The 20080-nt window shown below is 44.9% G+C and overlaps 1 protein-coding gene across 1 annotated transcript; it reads right to left on the bottom strand.

Annotated features, from left to right (window-relative positions):
- Positions 1 to 8730: 8730 nt before the first annotated feature.
- LOC143267332 (disks large homolog 5-like) lies at positions 8731 to 18920 on the bottom strand. Its single transcript, XM_076544772.1, has 6 exons — positions 18733 to 18920; positions 17526 to 17685; positions 16059 to 16190; positions 13663 to 13846; positions 12548 to 12663; positions 8731 to 11399 (listed from the first exon to the last, which is right to left on the bottom strand). The coding sequence occupies exons 1-6, from the start codon at positions 18863 to 18865 to the stop codon at positions 11240 to 11242; spliced, it is 885 nt and encodes a 294-aa protein (XP_076400887.1). The 5' UTR covers positions 18866 to 18920; the 3' UTR covers positions 8731 to 11239.
- Positions 18921 to 20080: the final 1160 nt, after the last annotated feature.

Raw genomic sequence — 20080 nt, 5'->3', positions numbered from 1 at the left:
CTAAAATCAATCAAAAGAGATCAAGAAGGGCATTACATCCTCATCACAGGAAAGATCCACCAAGATGAAGTTGCAATTCTGAACATTTATGCCCCAAACACAAGGGCACCCACATATGTAAAAGAAACATTACTAAAGCTTAAAACACATATAAAACCTCACATATTAATAGTGGGAGATCTCAACACCCCACTTTCACCACTGGACAGATCTCCCAAATCGAAACTTAACAGAGAAATAAAGGACTTAACTGATGTCATGACCCAACTGGACCTAATAGATATCTACAGAACATTCCATCCTAACAAGAAAGAATATACCTTCTTCTCAGCACCCCATGGAACTTTCTCTAAAATCGACCACATACTTGGCCACAAAGCAAATCTCAACAGATACAAAACAATTGGAATAACCTCCTGTGTTCTATCAGACCACCATGGTTTAAAGTTAGATTTCAACAACAACAAAAACTACAGAAAACCTACAATCTCATGGAAACTGAATAATGCTCAACTGAATCACCAATGGGTTAAGGAAGAAATAAAGAAAGAAATTAAAGACTTCCTATAGATCAACGAAAATGAAGATACCACATACCCAAACTTATGGGACACTATGAAAGCAGTGCTAAAAGGGAAATTCATAGCACTAAATGCCCACATAAAGAAATTGGAGAAATCCCACACTAGTGACTTAACAGCACACCTGAAAGCTCTAGAACAAGAAGAAGCAAAGTCTCCCAGGAAGAATAGATGCCAGGAAATTATCAAAGTGAGAGGTGAAATTAATAATTTAGAAACTAAGAGAATAATACAAAAAATTAATGAAACAAAGAGTTGGTTCTTTGAGAAAATCAACAAGATAGATTATCTTATCCAAACTAACCAAAAGACAGAGAGAGAGAATCCAAATCAACACAATCAGAAATGAAAAGGGGGATATAACAACAGACATGGAGGAATTCCAGAGAATTATCAGGTCATATTTCAAAAACCTCTACTCCACAAAACTGAAAAACCTAAAGGAAATGGACATTTTTCTGGATAGGAACCACATACCTAAGTTAAATCAGGTTTTTATTTTTAAGATTAATTAGGATCGAGCTTCAGTACCCCCAAAGAGTGAATTTGCATATTCATTTGGAAAGATTACAGAAAGGTACAGTGAGGAGGAAAAGAACTGTACTTGGGGTTTGAAGATTTTGTGGCTTGCACAGGTGTGTGTGTGTGTGTGTGTCTGTGTGTGTGTGTGTCTGTGTGTCTGTGTTTCATTTTGGTTGGAAGTTTCTTTCAGTTCTGAGAACTGGATCAAGAGCCTTGAGCATGCTGTACAAGCCTTCTAACATGGGCTTGAATTTTAATGTCCCCCTTCTTCTTGGCTACATTCTCCTTGTTTTCTCTGTGACTCAGTTTACCTATCTTCTCAGTAGACAAGCTAATCATGGTACCTGTGTCAGAGAGTGGCTCTGAGGACTGAGAGTCAATTTGGGAAAGTTATGGAGACTGGGATCACCATGGGATTCACATGAGTTTTGAGATCCCTTGGCTCCTGTCTGGTGGTGAAGAGGAGGGCAATGTTGGGGGAAATCATTCCAGGGAGGGAGAAGCTGCCTCCCTGAACAAGGAAGGCTCAGAGAGTTAGGGTGCAGCTCAAAATCCCTGAAACCAGAGGAAACAAATGACATGGAGGACAGAGCCCATTGCACAAGCCTAACAGGCCTTTTCTGGCTGGGAAACTTCCATGGTCACTCCTTTCTGTGAGCATGATTGTTCTGAGCTCTCTTGCTTCTCATTTTGGGCTAAGCTGAAATTTGAAGGTTCCCAAAAGCCCATGAGCTTCTTCTTCTGGATAACCAGAGGAGCAGAATTCCCAGACCAAGTCTGCTCGCTTAGAGACTTCAGGAGAAGCCCACCTGCAATACGAAAATCCATTTCCTGCCTGGATGTTAAGGTTCTCCCTGGAATAAAAGGGGAAGGCCCTGGATCACATGAGTCTTACTGATAAGTCCGTGTCATGGTGCAAATGCAGGCTTATTATCCCAGAGGGCCTGGCCTAGGGGTCTGGGCAAAAATCTGGAAAGCCAGTGGAGGCAAAAATTTGGGAAGCTAGTAAGTACTGAGTATTGGCCAAGTCTTGGCCATTTCGTGACAGTTTTCATAGAGGCGTGGCTTGGCTTCCTGGACTGAATGCTTAGATAGTGTGTTGGAGTTTTTTTTTTTTTTTTTTTTTTGTTCTTGTTGTTTTTTTGTTTTTGTTTTTTGTTGTTTGTTTTTTTGGTGTTCCGAGACAGGATTTCTCTGTGTGGCTTTAGAGCCTTTCCTGGAACTCACTCTGTATTCCAGAACTCACAGAGATCCGCCTGCCTCTGCCTTCTGAGTGCTGGGATTAAAGGTGTGTGCTGCTGCTGCCGCCGCCGCCGCCGCCGCCGCCGCCGCCGCCGCCGCCGCCGCCGCCGCAGCAGCAGCAGCAGCAGCAGCAGCAGCAGCAGCAGCAGCAGCAGCAGCAGCAGCAGCAGCTGCCACCACCACCCGGCTTAGTGGGCTGGTTTTTAAAGTAGCTGCAGGGTCATTTCTTTAGAAAAATATTTTTATTTTCATATTTTGAGACATTGTTTCTCTGTGTAGCTTTGGCTGTCCTGGAACTAGCTCTGAGAGCAGGCTAACTGCCTCTGCCTCCCAAGTGCTGGGATTAAAATCATGGGCAACTGCTACCAGGCTCTTAAAAAAATTTTTTTGGCTAGGTGTGATGGTGCACACCTTTAATCCCAGCACTCGGGAAGCAGAGGGAGATAAACCTCTATGAGTTCACAGGCAACTTGGTCTATATAACAAGTTTACCAGTCAGAAATATAAAGTAAGTGAAACTGTCTCAAAAAAATGAATACATACATACATACATACATACATAAAGAAAAACACTTACATCTACTCATGTGCATGTATTTGTGCCAGCATTAGTTTATGTGTACCACATATGTGTCTGGCGGCCAGAGAACACTGGATCTCCTTGAACTGGAGTCATAGGCTTAGGAAGATACCTAATGTAGATTGGGAACTGAACCCAGAGTCAGGTCCCAGAGAAACCTGGGACAAATGGCAAACTGTGGTTAGCATAGCTCACCCTGACAGCCAGGGTGTCTCAATACCGATATCTCCTCTCTGCTCTTCTAAATCGCCTAAACCTCACCAGCCAGGGGCTTTTCTTCCCTTCCCCCAGCTTCTCATTCCTGTATAGCACAGACATTTCAGCTATGTGCTGTCTTGGTTCTTCTCACTGTCTTTTTTTTTTCTTGGTCCTCGACTCTTGGCTTGTGGTCCCCCTCTTGACTGTCTCTTTCTTATTCCTCTCTCTCTTCTCTCTCCTTTCATGGACAGGTTCTGTCCACTGGCCATGTTCAGTGAACTATTTCTCTACCTGCTCTGGACTCCTCCAGATGCCTCTGACTGTTCTCTCCCTCATATCTACAATAAAAACCTCCTCAGCCAGAACTTGGAACACTCCTGTCTTCATTTTATTTACCCAGGTCCTCTGGAAGAGCAATAGTGCTCTTAACCCCTCAGACATGTTTCCAGGCCCTGGTTAATTTCTTTTACAAACAGCCTGCCATTATTCTCTGTCTAATTGGTCTCAGACTTCACAGCCCTGCACACAGGTAGACACTGGGTGTCCTCACTGAGGTGGTCAGCACCTTGTGTGTCTTCGTTTGTCTTCCCTCTGGTGAAGACACCATCAGAACTGCCCTGGTCACTCATGGCCATGTTAACTTGGCAGCTGTTTTTCAGCTGTTGCTTCTACACCAAGGAGGCTTGCTTAGAGGCGTGACCTTGATAGCTTCTGGAGGAGGGTGATCCTATCACTTTCCAGCTTCTCCATACTGACCAAGTTGACTGGCCTCTCTGAGCCCAGCAGGGAACATGGACAGTTGCTGCTGTCACATGGTCAAGGGAAGGACAAATAAAAGGCTTGAAGAAGAAATGTTGGGGTCCATGTGGGTTCTGCTTTACTCCAGCCAGAGTTTCTAAGCTGCAACAATTCTTGTAGCAAGCTGCTTCTGCCTCTGTGACACTTTACCACTTCTGAGAGCCTGACTGGGCTCAGGTGACTATTTGCATCTGCTTTGCATATGTCTCCACCCACAGGCAGGACAGCTCTTGATTTTTAGCTTGTTCCTCAGATACTGGGTTTCATTCTTCTGAAAGCAGGAACTGTTCTTATGGTTGTAAAGAACTGTTCCAGACCTCCCAACTACTCCCTGCAGTTGAGATTGTTCCTGTATTCTAGGAAGCACAATCTGCCAGAAGTGTGGGAAGGGGTCAGAATGCTGAACCTCAGACCACTTGTCTGCATAGTGGGGCCTGTCAGGCTGTCATACCTGTGGTGACCCTGGAGAAGAGTCATTGAGAACTTGGGGAAAGTATCAGAACAGGGTCTGCCATGATCTTGGTGCTCAGGAAAAGGGCACAGGTTTGACTTCCTCATGGCCAGAGCTGTGTTTATTCCTGGAGTCACTGGGTCTCAGAGCTGAGTCCATGTCTATGCTAGAAAATTGAAGTGACCTCACTGGAGTTCTTATCCATATTTCTGAGCAGTTAACACAGGTCATCTCTCCTTCTCCAGTTCATCCTTCCAAACAAGAGCTCATAGCCCTGCTGTGCCTGAGGCCAGAGACTGGGGACAGAGGCTGACATGTCAGTGTTAAAAAGGATGACAGAGTAGTAGTCATTTCAAAAAGGAAGTTGACAGTATTCCTCCCACTGAAGTTTATAACAATGAGAACTCTAAATGGGAGTGCTGACTTTACTCCCAGCACCCTGGAGCCAGAGGCTGGTATATCTCTGCAATTTTAAGGCTAACCTGGTTTACATACAGAGTCCTGAGATAGCCAAGGTTACAAAGAGAGTCTTTGTCTCAAAACAAAGAAAAGAAAAACAGAGAGCCTGCTGCTCATCCTAGGAACTGCTCCTCCAGAAGGCAGGGACATGGACACAGGTGAGGCTATCCATGCCTCTTTCTCAGGGACACAAAGTGCATTTATATTGAGCTGGAGGCAGGGCAAGGAGCCAAAGTAAGGAATGGTATACTGAACTATTTGGCAATAAGATCACACCAGAAGTCTCTGGGTGGGTTTTGGTGTCTACAAGAACTGGGGACACTATGCCCTTGATTCTGTTGCATCAGTGACCTCCAGGAATCCACTCAACCTAGGAGTGCTTGTGTGCTGTGTGGGTCAGGAGAGTGGCAGCTCAGGGAACTGTAGCCCATTTACAATCAAGTGGATGAGAGAACAGAAGGAAACCTAATGGCCTGAGTTCTTGTGCGAGAGCTGGCACAAAACCCAGGCCAATCATTTCACACTATGGCCAGGAAGGGTGCAGTTCTTGCTCTCAATAGTGACACCCTGACACAGGCCTTACTTCTTGTGGTCTCTCCATGAGAAAATGCATTTCCTCACTTTGGGAACTGCAGTATGTAAGACATGGAGCTCTGGCTCTTCTTCATGGTGGTTATGCCCACCACAGCCTCCCTGAGAACAGCCACAGTGACAGATTTTGCTGTGTATTTAAAGTAGCCCAGCATTTCAGTATTTTCCAGCAGGTCCCCAGGAGTCATTACTGACAGAGGTCTGCATCCTCCTAGACAGCTGATTTCACCATGGTCTTATGAGTGATTTTGAAAAGTTATGCTGATTGTGAGGATGCATAAGAACACACACATGAAGCTCAGACTACAGTTTTTAGAAGCTTTGTTCTCTCTACCATGTGGGTCCCAGGCAAGAAACTCAGGTGTGTAGTCTTGGCAGCAAGTACCTTTACCTGCTTAGCCATCTCAACAGGTGATCACCTCAATCGTGGAATTTTATAAGGTGTGCATCAGTATTTATGTTCTCTGAGCAGATCTCTGTGCTTTATTATTAACTGTAGATTCTATCCACCGCCCATAAAATGAATGATTGCCTTAGTCAAAATCCCTCTTCAACAGATGGAGACCATGTTGGAGGCTGTGCAGGATGGTGTTTGGGTGGGAGCTCCACCTCAACCCCTGGCACCCTGGCATCCCTATACCCAAAGAGTCTGGAATGTTCTGGTGGAAGAACCACCTCAACTCTCTCTCCTGTCTGTCTCCCCAAAACTGTCCTTTCAAAGCCTGCCAAGGAAAGCTCCTCCCCTAACCTGGCCCTTCAAAGCCCATCAAACACAGTTCCTCCCCCAGAGAGGCTCAAGACCACTTTCACAGGGTATATAAGCTACAGACTTACAGTTCCCAGAAAACAGACATGTAGTTCTTCTGGTATCTCTTCCCAGTCTCCTCTCTGAGGGGCTTGAATATCATTCAGGAATGCTTTACCCATTATACAGAAACTTTTCCAATTCATTCCCATTCGGTTTAATTTATATTTTATTTGCTGCATCGGCAGAGAGGCCTTCAGGTTGCAAAGACTTCTCAGTTGGAGGTAGGAGGTTGGATGACGGGGTTTGGAGGATTTAAAGCCTCTGTGGAGCCTCCCTTTGGTTGTAAGCTACACTCTGGATGTCATTGTGTTCTTAACTTTTCTTTTCCTTTAGCCACTAGAGCTAGGATTGAACCTAGGACCATGTGCATGCTAAATAACTGCTGGACCACTGAGTTACATCCCAGCTCTGGATTCCTTTTATCTTTCACATTTACAGGGCAGGCTGAATGAAGAGAGTCGGCTCTCAATTTGTCTACACCAACACTGGTCCCTGGAAAGGCTGACAGAATGCTCTCAAGACTGGGAATGTAGCTGGGCAGTGGTGGCACAGGCCTTTACTCTCAGCAAGTGGGAGGCAGGGGCAGGTGGATCTCTGAATTTGAGGCCAGCTTGGTCTACAAAGGGAGTTCCATCCAGGTTAGCCAAGACTATTACACAGAGAAACCGTGTTTTGGGAAGATGAAAAACACAAAAGCAAACAAAGAATCCACCTGGGATGTTTAGCTTTCTGGGAGACCAAAGAGGGGCATAGTCCAAACTGGGCACTAAAGACGGTTTAGCCTTCAAAGAGTTGACAGAAAACTACTATCTACTTACACAAATCCTAACAGAAGAAGCCATGTTAATCTGCAAAACTGGTATCATTTATCAAACCAGTCAAACACTCTGCTGAGGACTCACAGTTGAGCAAGGCATATCTGGTCCCAGGCTGCTTCCAGATACTAAGAAAATGGACAAGGAGACACACTCAATATAGGAGTAACTTGGTAATGTGGCCTAAACAATGTCATACCTTATTTCAAGTGTGTCTATAGAGGACACTTTCTGTCTCACGGTCAGCTCAGAAAGAGGTGTTCTATGACAGACAGTCACCAAATCATCTATCAGGCTTTTCTGACTGCTGAGATTGTAAAAGTACCAGTTTGTTAGCACCTGTCTGGGGACCCACAGGATTATTTCCTCCACACTTGAACTCTCTGACTCACAACCAGAATCAAAAGTCAGGTCAGATCTGATCCAGGGAGCTATAATTTACCAAAAGTCACCTGGAAGATATCCTTCCTCAATATACTCTGAGATCTGCCATGGCCAAGGGCAACTTCAACTGTCTCTCTCCTTTCCCAAGCTTGCATGGACATGCTCTCCACCAGAAGCTTGTGTCCTCTGCTGCAGGCTACATGTCCTGTGCCTGCTCTGGAGTGTTCTCCCAACACTGCTTAGCTGGAGATTTTTCTTGCTATCAAGGATTCATTACCATGAAGCCAGGCCCAAGGAAAGTCATAATAACTCTGCATTTAATCAGATGTGTCAAATCTACTTTGTCATCCTAGATGAGAGGTGACAGATCTTCTCCAACCCTGAGTGTAATTAACAATGGAGCATGATCCTGAACCCACAGAGATCAGTGGGGACACCAGAGCCCTGCATAGGTGCCAGGATGCCTCAGAAAATTAGCATGCCTACCTCATGTACCTGTCTCTACACGTCTCCAGAGACCTCTTTCTTTGATGGGAGGTGATCCAGTTCAACCTATACAGTACATAGGGCTGGAAGTTCAAAAGTCAACTGCAGGAGCTGGAGGGAGAGCTCAAAGCTTAAGAGCATTTGGTGCTCTCTCATGAGAGTATAACAACTAGTTATAATGGGATGTTTCCCTCTTCTGTCTTCTTCAGGAACTGAAGTCATGTCTAGCACAGATGTACAATAGGAAAAATACCCATTCACATAAAGTAAAAATGAAAAAATCTAAAAAGAAAAAAAGGTCACCAAATGCATGGGCAAGGCCAACAACATCTACAAAAAGCTATTTCCCAAAGTGAGTTGGAAGGTCCCTATCTTTGTTGTGTGGCTATTAAACATGATGTATTGCAAAAATAAACAGAGGCAGATAGCTCTGGGTTTCCTGATTTATTTTAGACTCTCTTAATGAATGGTTTTATTTCCTGAGAGTCTGTAGAGCAGTAAAGGTGTATTTCTCAATAGTTCAGTCCTTATGACCAATTCATGAAAGTGTGTCTATAGAGTACCATATTTTAGGAGTAGCTAAATGCATCACAGCATGGATATAGTATAAATACTGAGTCCACCATAAAGTGTGTATCCAGGGAGTAAACATGGCAATTCACACCCAAGACACCAATCCCCTGTGTCACCGTGGAGAGTAGGAGGAGATTATGTAACACAGGCTGCCTAGAAATTGCAGAGATCCATCTCTAAGAGTGAGAACTAGGGTTACATGAGTATGACAACAAACATGACAAAACAAACTGGTCCACGTGTGAAAAGTTTGAAATTACTTTTTATTTTAAACATAAAGAATTTTTTAAATGGGGCTTTAAATAGGTAATAAACAACGGTAGCCTTAGCAAATTTTGAAAATCAATAACAAGAACAAATAAAATCAAAACAACAAATCCATAACCAAAACAATTAAGATACAGAACCTAAACCAAAAGTTAAACACAAAATTAAGCTATGCAGAATTCTCTCACTGCAGACTGAGCAGCACAGACCTGGAGCCTGTGACTGGCCTTGGACAGATGGTAGGTAGCAAGGGAGTCAACGATTGCAACAGCCTTTTCAAGATGAGCATGGCCATGCCTTTTGGGGCTTTATAGTCAGTTTTCACCAAGTTCAAGGATAAAAATGTTACAAGCTTTGGTTCAAACACTGTTGAATTCACTTGAGTCATCTTCATTAAAGTATTCTTGATGGTCCATCAGGACGAGCACTGATTTATACACCCAGACTCCTTCTGTATACCCAGTACCTCTGGATATGCTTCAGCACTTCTTCAAAGCCCTCTCCTGTTCATCCTTAGCAAGAGTTGGATGCCAAACACCTCCAGGTGCAAACACACCATAAGGTATACCTAGGCCAAGGCTTTTCCTCAGCTGCACACTTTCCATCCCAAAGAGATAAATCTTCTGAAAGTTTAACTTCCTAATGTACACCAATACATTTGCACCATACAGTTTCTGAGTCACGCTGGTGGTTATTCCTGAATCCTACAGGTTTTTTTAATTTATATTGTTAGGCATCTTGCACATAGTCATGCATGTCTGGATATAGTGTTCCTTCCTCAGCTCTGAACTGCATGCTGATCCTCATGCACTTAATGCTTTGTCCATTCACAAGTCTCTACATTTTGCTTTATACTAACTCCTGTTCCATGTATTAGAAATATACACCTTCAAAGATAGAATCAGGTCCTCTCTTTATGAAGCATGCTTGCTTTCACACCTCCTCATCCCCAAATTATATCATTTCCACTCACATTTAGATTTAAAATAAATACAGTAATCCATTATGATTCTCTCTGTTGGGAATCAGGGCCACATGGTGAATAAATTGTAGGTACTGATGGTCTGTTTTCATCCAATATTCAGAAAGTGAGAATTGTCCCAAAACTCAGGCTTATGATAGATAGGGTTGTGATATATGTAGGTCATCGGGGGTCATGCCGGAATCTCATCAGTTGCAGGCACAACACTGGCAGCACACTCAGGCCGTGTTCCCTGCAGGTCATGATGCTGTACTGTCTAGTTGGTCTACTGTGACATGATGCACAGGTGATTCCCATACATCTTTTCTTTATACTCAGCAAGATCTCATCCTAAAGCTGGGGTTGGAAGTCCACATCCCTGCACTGGGTAGAGGGTGCCATTCGGTCTTTGGAATGGCACATTCTATACACCTGCCATTCAGCTGATGTTCACGTGACCCATAAACACCTGACACAGCTCTTGAGCATCAGAATACTATCTGAATTTTCTCAACCAAATGACTGCTTGGCCCTATCACTGATAAGCCCTTGGATTATTCATAGAGCACTCTTTGAGACACTAAGGGACATTTTCTGATCAATTACAGCTCTCTGATGGCGTAATATACACACACTTGGCCACCTGATCTGTGAAGATGTTCTGCAGCAGGATGAACCTGAAATGTGTTGGCCACTATGAAGTTGTTTCAGTCAACGTTTGCCTGTGTGATTATTCAAGACCCACAACTCCATAAGGATCATTGAGTGTCCACAAATGTCAAAGGTGACTCTGACACTTTCTACAGATACTTTTCAGGTTTGATCCCTTCAATCCAGATGTGAAACTGAGAATCCTCATTGGTCCTCCTAATGGAAGATCAAATAACTCCTACATGGAAACAGGGACTGTTGTCACATCTGTGGGGACTGTCTTCAGCAGTGCTTCTGCATGTCATGGAGTTGGTCTGATTCAGCCCTGCACTGGAGAGAGAATCCTATACTTTTGGGTGTGGTTTGTGTGGATAACAGCATGATATCAATAAAGTCTTCCAAAATGAATTCCTGCTACAAATGAAGGGCTGAGGACTCAGTCAGCTTGTGACAGTCCTTGAACATAAACTGACATAGTAAGTTTTGTATTCCAACATCTCCTCCCTCCATGGTGTTGTATTCCTCATTGGGGCCGTTTGCTGATGGATGTCAGGGTTCTGAGTAATTATTTTGACAGGTTATCTGTATCTCAGTCTTATTTTGATTCTTTCTATTCTTCAGGAGTACTGAGCCTACAGACACATGGTCCAGACCTGGAGGTCAGGTGGTTTTTACTTCATGGTAAGTTCAGAGCTATGATGGGGTTCTTTTTCTGAGGAGGCCTTGATCCTAGGGTGAATTATGCCGTGTTTCAAGGTGTCTGCCTTCCTTTGGCCTCCTCAATTTCTCAAACAGTATTGTCAATAAGGAAAGGGAGTCAAGGCCCAGAAGCAGCCATGCAGGGTAAATGGCTAGGCATAACCAAGGCCTATTCACACACAGGAAATAAAATAATAGGGAGAAAGTGCATCATAATCCAGAATTTCCCGGAGATTGGGCTCAGCAGGTGGCTCCTTGTTTAACAGCCTCTTCTGAAGCAGGCTCTCATCCTGGGCTGTGTCCTGTTCCAGCTCATGTATCAGTTTCTCAGACCTAGGAGGGAAAGGCAGTTAGGACACAATCCGGCTGGGGACCTGCCATTGTCAGCTATTAAAGTGCTGCCTCCTTCCACTTGAACTCTGCTGGATAGTCAACATGGATCTTTTGACTGAAGTCATTGTTTGTGCCCCCAAGGAATAAGAGTCACAGAGTAGCTGGGCCTAGAACTTTCCTCAGCCCTAAACACCTGTCAGAATTTGGCTGAGTAATGGTTTTTTTATTCTACTAGAAAGAATGGGTCTTTCTCTCACAGTCTCGGGACATCATATTGGAGAAGCAACAACTTATTAATAACATAGTCACCAGCACAGGAGTGATACTCATTATTCATGATGAATTACTGATAAAGCACATCATTTTATTGATAGCCATATTGCAGTCTTGCATTCTGGACACTCAAACAAGGTTAAACAAGGTCATGAAGATAGCTCAGGCTCATGCCCAGGAGGAACCATGAACATGACCAACATGCAAGACAGAAATCAGTCGGTAATCCTAGAGCGGCATTTCCTGAGATGTGTGCCTGAGAACACTGGCCCTGATAGACTCTGGGATCAAACAGAAACTTGTGATTTCCTTAACCAGAGCTAGGAATCTGCATCCAGACTCCTTGACAGTCTGTTACAGAACACTCCTGAAAAGGTTCTGATCTACCGTGCAACTGAGGCATCTGCCTGGGTTCATTCTGGAAAATCCTTAACCTATTCAATCCAGAGAACACTTGTCCCAGGAAATGGAAAAATGCTGCACAGAGCAGTATTCAAAGGTAGGAATCTCTTCTTTACAGGGGATGTTCCTAAGTGAAAATGTAATTTTAGCAAGGCCTGGTGATTCACAACTTTGAATTCCATCACGGGGAGGCAGAAGCAGGCAGATCTCTGTGAGTATAAGGAAAGCCTGCTCAGGCCATACCAGAGCACTCAGAAGGGAGAAAGGACAAAATTGCTCAGACACACTGAGTATTAAACATATTGATTCCTGGACAGAATTGTTTGTACACTCAACCTGAACAATACTCTCAAGTGTTCTTGCCCTTCTTGTAGCTGGATGCCATGCATTTGAGCAGGAGCCCATAAATGAAAGTGATCCCAAGAACAAGGTACCCATGTGGCTCCACCTGCTCCCCCAGCCTGGGTTCCTACCTCATTTGGGAGACCTCAAAGTGATGCTGCAGCTTTTCTGCCAAGTCCTTTTCCTGGGTGATCATCTCCTTCTGTTTCATCAGGACCTGTAGGCTTCCCTCCAATCTTTCAAATGCCTGTTCATTAGAACATTGTGTTCTTAGTGGAGAGTTGTATACAGGCATGCACACAGTGTCATACACATGAAGCACATACAAAGGATCAAAATAGCATACTGGTAGATTAGGCAAGCCAAAAGAGCTTATACTACACTCACAGAAAAAGAAGTGAGCAGAATACAACATCATGCAAGAAGAACAGATGAGTAGGCGAAGCACACCAGCACTTTCAGAAGAGTCTCACAACTCTGCCATCATTCCCTTAGGATTAATACTGCTGTGGGAAGTTTGCTCTGTTTGGCCAGACTCTATTGAGATGGCTATAGAATATACTTCAGAAGCAGCAAAGCACCCACCCTGGCATTCAGCTTGTCAAAAGCCCTCATTTGTTCAGCCAATCAAATCCAGATTGTATTCTCCACAATGGTAGAGCTCTCAAGGAGCACTCACAGAAAAGAGGGCTCATGAGCTGCTACTCTGGCTTATGTCAGTGTGAACCAATAGTCAGTCAAAGGGAAGAGAACACATTGGGATTCATGAAGAAAGGAGAAGACCACATGCCACCCAAATCTATGACTATGAGTAGGACTCATTTGGCATTTACATGGGATACTCCTCCTTGTAAGCTGCTTCCCCCTCTGTGATCTCACATGACCCCTGCCAATCACATGAGCCTCAGGACCCACAATTCACTCATTCAAAGCTCTGTGCATAACATCCTACCTATCATAATGACATGTAGGTTTGATATGTTTTTGAACCATTTCTGTCATTGGACCATAGTTTCAAGCAGAGCAGCAGGCATGGTTTGATAATAATTTAGTTTCTCAGAAGAGGCTAACTTCCCAGAAGTACTTGTGCATGGACACTGAAGTGAACACCTCAGATGGCATGAGGTCTGTGGCTGGATGGATGAGTAAGGTGATGGGTGAAAGCACAGGTGAGTGGATGGGCAGACAGAGAATCCAATGGGCAAATGGTGCCAGACCTTAGCCTAACCCACCTACCTGCCCTTACCTGTTGTTGCTGGTTTTGGAGGTCACTGGTCTCTTCCTCTTGGTCCTCACACATCAATTTCAATGCCTCCAAGTGGATCTTCAGCAGGACCCAATCCTCTGTCCGATTGTTGTTCTCCTGCCTCAGCATGGCTACCTGCTCCTTAAGCTGAGTATGTTCCATTAGGACCTGGCTGTGCAGACCACTGGAAAAAAACCCTCTGTAGAGTAAGGCCCTGACAGTCTCCTTCTGCCACCCCTGCCTCCAGGAACCTGCACGACAAATGGCCCCAGGTACTCAGGAAGACATAGCCAAGAGCCCAAAATAGCCATGACACCTACAATCAAAAGGCCAAATAAGACAGTAGCTAATTTTAAAAAGTCCAAATACTTCAGAAAACCCAAACACCAATAGCGATCTATGTCCTTTCAAAGGAAAGAGGAGTCCCTCAACTGTCCTGAACATAAGCAAGTAGTGGACAAATACCCTCTGAGAGAGGACAGGAGACCCAAGGGGAGTTTTTTCTACCTACAGTTTCCACAGAAACCAGATCTGTAAACCCTAGGCCTGATCTCCCAGATGCCCAGGGCTCCATGACATTCCCCTCGCAGTGTAAATCACTTTTCTTTTCTTACTTTTTTACTTTCCTTTTCCTTTTTCTTTCTTCCTTCCTTTCTTTATTTTATTTGGTTGGTTTTTGAAACAGGGTTTTTCTGCCTAACAGTCCTATCTGCCCTGGAATTCTCTGTAGACCAGACTGGCCTTGAGATCAGAGAGATCTGCCTACTCTGCCTCCAGAGAACTGGAATGGCACCACCACAGCACAGTTTGCTCCTCTACCTAGAGGCTCCTGAGGCTCCAAAACAACGGTGGGAGGAGTGGATAGTCTCTTTCATACTTAGCAAAACTAAGTGCAAGTGACACAAGTCAAAGAGATGCTTGCTAAGGTGCAAAAAGGACAGAACCAGAGCTGTGGACTCTCCAGTCTAGAGACAAAGGAAGGCAGAGGTGAGCCACTTTTGAAATCAATATGGTGCTTTCTTAGAAAATTGGGAATCAATCTCCCCAAAGACCCAGCTATACCACCCTTGGGCATATTCCCAAGGAATGCTCAATCATAACACAAAGGCATATGCTCAGCGATGATCATAGCACCATTGTTTGTAATAGCCTGAACCTGGAAACAACCTAGATGCCTTTCAGCTGAAGAATGGATAAATAAAATGTGGTACATATACACAATGGAGTACTACTCAGCAGAGAAAAACAATGACATCAGGAGGTTTGCAGGCAAATGGATGAATCTAGAAAAAAATCATCCTGAGTGAGGTAAACCAGACTCAGAAAAACAAACATGGTATGTACTCACTCTTATGTGCATACTAGATGTAAAACAAAGGATGACGAGACTGTTACTCACAACTCTAGGGAGGCTACCTAGTAAACTGGACGCTAAGAATGACACAGGGATCACCCAAAGTAAGAGAAACGGATGAGATCTACATGAGCAAACTGGATGTGAGGGGGCAGGTAATAAAGGACATGGGTTGGGGTTAAGAGAGCTCAGGGGAGTGGGAATTCCCAGCTGCATCAGGAACAAAGAGGGAGACCAGAAGAAGAGAGAGCATGATAAATGAAGACACCATAGAAATAGGAAGAATCAAAGTGCTAGAGAGGTCCACAGAAATCCACAAAGATACCTCCACAATAGACTACTGGCAATGGTCAAGAGAAAGCGCAAACTGACCTACTCTGGTGATCGGTTGGCCAGACAACCTAACTGTCATTGTAGAACTCTCATCCAATGACTGATGGAAGCAGATGCAGAGATCAATGGCTAGGACCCAGGTAGAGCTTCGGGAGTCCAATAGACAAGAAAGAGGAGGGATTATATGAGCAAGAGATGTTGAGACCATGATTGGAAAAAGCACAGGGACAAATAACCAAACTAGTGGAAACACATGAACTATGAACCAAGAGCTGAAGAGCTCCCAACTGAATCAGGCCCTCTGGATAAGTGAGACAGTCGATTAGCTTGAACTGTTTCAGAGACTCCCAGGCAGTGGGACCTGGGTCTGTCCCTAGTGCATGAGCTGGCTTTTTGGAGCCTGAGACCTATGCTAGGACACTTTGCTCAGCCTGAGTGAAGGGAAGAAGGGATTGGATCTGCTTCGACAGAACCTCCAAGTCTGAGCAGAATCTCCACAGTAATGCTTGCTCTGGAGGAGATGGGAATGGGGGGTGTATTGGGATACAAGGGAGGAGCAGGGGGGGGGGAGAGGGAGGAGAGAGGACATGGGAATCCGTGGCTGATATGTTAAATTAAATTAAATTATATGATTTAAATAAATAATAAAAAAAGGAAGGCAGAGTAGGCCATTCAACAACTATAGGGGTCCATGCCAACAGGCACTTACCGATAGAAGACTGTCAGGTTGGCAAGCTCATCCACCTTCTCTGAAGCCTCCTTGTTCTCATTCTGCAATCTCTGTAGGTCATTCATGACCTCCTCATGCTCCATCCTCAGATCTTCATACCAAGTATTTGGCCTGTGGGAGGGCAAGGTACCAGGAACAAAGAACTTCATGAATATAGGCCTCAAGGATCATGTGAATACAGGCTGTTGTCCTGATCTACCACAACACAGTGGAGGTCTCAGTCTGGCTACTATGTACTGAAACTTCCTGGTGCTTAATTAACTTGTAATCCTGGCCCAGGCCAACAGAGACTGGGTGTTCAGATAGAGGGTGTCCTTGCTGAGTACATGAGTCCACTCAATAGGCCTGGAGAGGCAGTCAAGCTCTCTGTTCCCAGGAGTCTATGCTACAGGTCTTGGCCCACAAGAAACCTGCAATGATGATTCTCTTATTTCAGGACAAGGATACTTGAGCCTGGCCCTTACTACTGCACAGATGGACAGAGCACATAATTCTGGGGATGACACCCAATATCAGGACAGCTATAAAATCTCCCCAAGGGATACCTATTTGGCATCAAGGTGAACAAATAGAACAAGAGCAGAGCTGCTTAAAGTGAGGATCACAGATCTCATATCAGCACTGGCATCAGTTGGAAGTGTGAGTCAGGCAAATCCTCAGGCCCAACATCGATGACTGCCTCCCAGAGTCTGGAGGGACACACAAACTTGCAAATGCACATACACACAGAGACACAGAAACAGAAAGACAGACAATCAGAAAGACACACACACACACAAACACACACACACACACACACACACACACACACACACACGCCAGCACACATGCTCCATGCATACAGGAGAGAGACAGAAAAAGAGAGAGAGAGACAGAGAGAGAGAGAAAGGCAGAGAGTGCAAGAAAGAGTGAAGGAGAGGAGAGCACACATGGGATACTGAAGAAATGTGTGGAGCAATATTGTCTAAGAGTATAACTCACAAGAAATAGAAAAACAGAGACAAGCTCCAGGACTATCAGTCACTCATTGAAATAAGTCAGATCAGGTCTGACAAGATGCTAAAAGGATCTTCCAGCACATAATTACCTACCAGGCAAGTTCAAAGACTCACACAAACACACAGCAGCTAGTATCTCACACAAGCCATGTCATGGTCTTTTCAAATGCATGCTGGGAACTCAAAGAATACTGTATCAGTCCCTAAGTTGTGTGACTCAGACTCCAGGCTTGGGTTTTCATTGGAGGAAGCAGAATATTTAGGAACCCCATCTCCCTCCTGCCCAGGTTTCAAGTTCTGCCTCTTTATTGAGAGGCATTTAGGGACATGAAGGAGGGCACATGGAAACCCTCCTAACCCAAGCTCCTAGAATCCAAGATGTTAAAATGAAGATGAAGGTAATTTGAAGATGCAAAATTGACACCAGAAAGGTTGAAACAAGAGATACCAATTGGGCACGGGTCCTTTCCTGATGAAGAATACTTGATCACGCAGCTCATTTCTCTCCCTTGTCACCACCTGAAGCTCCATGTTCACCCTCTGCATCTCCTTCCTCACCCCTTTCTTGGTGAGGAGGGTTGGGTGGGATGAGGTCTCCATAGCAGCCTCTGTGGTAGATGAACACAAGTGAACTTGCATAGTGACAAGGCATAGAGGATGGACAGACCACCCTGAGGCCCAAACAGAAAGATCAGGTCTGCAACCCAGTGACAATCCAAATATTTGAGGCCAGGTGAAGATGTACTCTCTGTGGATCTCAGCTTTCCCTTCATTCTGTAGAGATGTGACTATGTAAGCAGCCAGGGGTTTCCTCTGCCTCCCTACACAACTTCAGGGGACACAGAGATGGCTTCTTTGGGCGAATTCATAGCAGCACAAGATGCAACATGCATGGACCCAGAGCCCTGAAGTCTGCCTGTGCTTTCAGAAGCCAGGAGAAAAATAACACAGTGCACAAGCACTCAGGTGCTGTGGACAGTCCATATCTCCTGCCTGGTCACTCCAGGCCCATGTCTGGGATTGTAATGTCATGCAGAGACACAACATGCTTAACAGACTCACCAAGTCATCCCACTGCCAGCCCAGAACATGCAGAGCTTGTACAAAGGAGCCAATCTCTGCCCTGGTTCCACATCTCTACAGTTGTTTGACTACACTAGAGATCTACCTGCCATCTCTCCTGCTGATTCAGGACCCTATCGGACCACTGTCAGAGAGAGGTGGTCAGAGGAGTCTGCTGGACAGCCTGAGGACATGATGTCTTGGCCAGAAGCACTTGTCTCTCCATGTGACTAGTGTTGACAGCCACTGCATCTAAAGGAAACTCCCGAAGCTGAAGTGCAGTGATGCCTAGCCTCAGCTGGGGACACATTAGTCTCTCTGCCTCCTGCTTGTCTCCTTCTGTCCCCACATTACACCCCCAAGACCGAAGAAATGTAAAAGATAAGCATGCCCAGCATAACAGCCTTGGCCTTGCTAGATCTTCACATAGAGGAGGCACACACTAATGTTCTGGACCCTGGACTTTCAGGAAATATGAGAAGCAGGGAAGTCCATTTGCTTCTCAGAGGTTCCAGCTCCCCTGCCCCATTACTGGAGGGCCCAGGTCTAGCCCACCTCCTCCAGGAAGTCCCCATCTCCTGCCCAGCACTCACTGTGTCTTCCCCAGAAACCCTTTTTGGTTGTTTTCCTCTGAGACTCAAGACCAGCCTCCTTCTTTCTCTCTCTGTTCTCCGGATGTTCTCCATTCTCTCTTCCAAGGAGACCCCTCAGTCTTGCCAGCAGCATGTCTATGCTCTACCCTGTAGGCACTGAAGGATACCCTGAGGCAGTTGATGTTGCTACAACACTGGTGACATCACGGGATGCCATGAGCTCTCCAGGATACAATAGAATGTCCAGAGAAGGGACTGCTAATGTCATGGGGAACAGCCTTTGCCATCCTGCTAACTGGTTCTCCCTTAACTGACCAGAAGCCCAGGTTCACTTTCTTGGAGCCGCTTTAGGAACATAGAAGAAGCAATTCAGCACCTCCACCTTCTAAACCCTAGTTCTCTTCGCTTCATTGGAAGCCTCATATTACATCTCATGTTGTGAACTTAGCCATACTATCCAAACACTGCCCAGGAATGTCCCACTCCTTCTTTTATATCCCTCTGTTCATCAATATAAGAACACTACAGATGATACCCCAACTCCTTTCATTCAGAGTTCTAGTTAGGATGGAGTTCATATACTTACATTTCTGATGAGTACCTCGGTATACTATCCAAGGCCCAGATTTGTTATAGGACTGGGTGTAGACAAGCAATGTGTTGCTGTCAGTAAGAGGTCCTGCCCAGGACCTCTGACCATAAGAGACTTTAGAGGAACCAACCCCTCTCTTTTTCAAGACTGCTAGAGATAGAGTACAGCCTTCACTTGAGCCACAGGCTACAATGCCCTTCAAAAGGGAATAGCATTACTAGGACACTACATGTTTCTGTTTTCTTTGTTTTTAAGGCAATTAAATTCAAATAGACAGTGCTTAGCCAGGGTCTAGCCATATCATCCTGGACCTCACGTTCTAGGTGCTTTTCCAGGAATTCATTATGGCTGGTTTTCTTGGTTCTATAGCTTCTGCTTTTAAAGTAAAATAACAACAAATACTGTTATCTCTCAGACAGAACAAATAAATAACAGTAATGTATTTACATGAGCACATCAGTGGCAAATCAAGCCTGAGGAGTGGAAACCAGGACTGTGTCCTGACCTCTGTGGGCCTAAACAGAGGGAGGATTGGGCCCATGTTAGCATCCTCTGAAGAGACAGAGTGAGGTGGAATGGACACTGACCAGGCTGAACAACCATCCTGAGCCCCTGTCGGTTAGGTTACAAGCAAATTCCCAGTCAACCTTCCAAGAAGCTCCTCCTGAGGCCATGGTGTTTGTATGACATTTCAGGTCCTGCCGGCCTCTGTCCAGGGGATACATAGTTCTTCCATTCAGCAGCTGACAGGACAAG

Source organism: Peromyscus maniculatus, chromosome 9 (assembly GCF_049852395.1).
Source record: "Peromyscus maniculatus bairdii isolate BWxNUB_F1_BW_parent chromosome 9, HU_Pman_BW_mat_3.1, whole genome shotgun sequence".
Taxonomy (NCBI): Eukaryota; Metazoa; Chordata; class Mammalia; order Rodentia; family Cricetidae; genus Peromyscus; species Peromyscus maniculatus.
Note: the sequence above shows the minus strand (reverse complement) of the source record. Positions and strands in the feature narration are given on the sequence as shown.

Coding starts and splice junctions, on each gene's coding strand:
- LOC143267332 (XM_076544772.1), bottom strand. CDS start 18,865: ATGCTGCTGGCAAGACTGAGGGGTCTCCTTGGAAGAGAGAATGGAGAA. Junction 12,664..13,662: donor TCCAAAACCAGCAACAACAG/GTAAGGGCAGGT, acceptor TCTAATGAACAG/GCATTTGAAAGATTGGAGGG. Junction 11,400..12,547: donor TTTGAGGTCTCCCAAATGAG/GTAGGAACCCAG, acceptor TTTCCCTCCTAG/GTCTGAGAAACTGATACATG.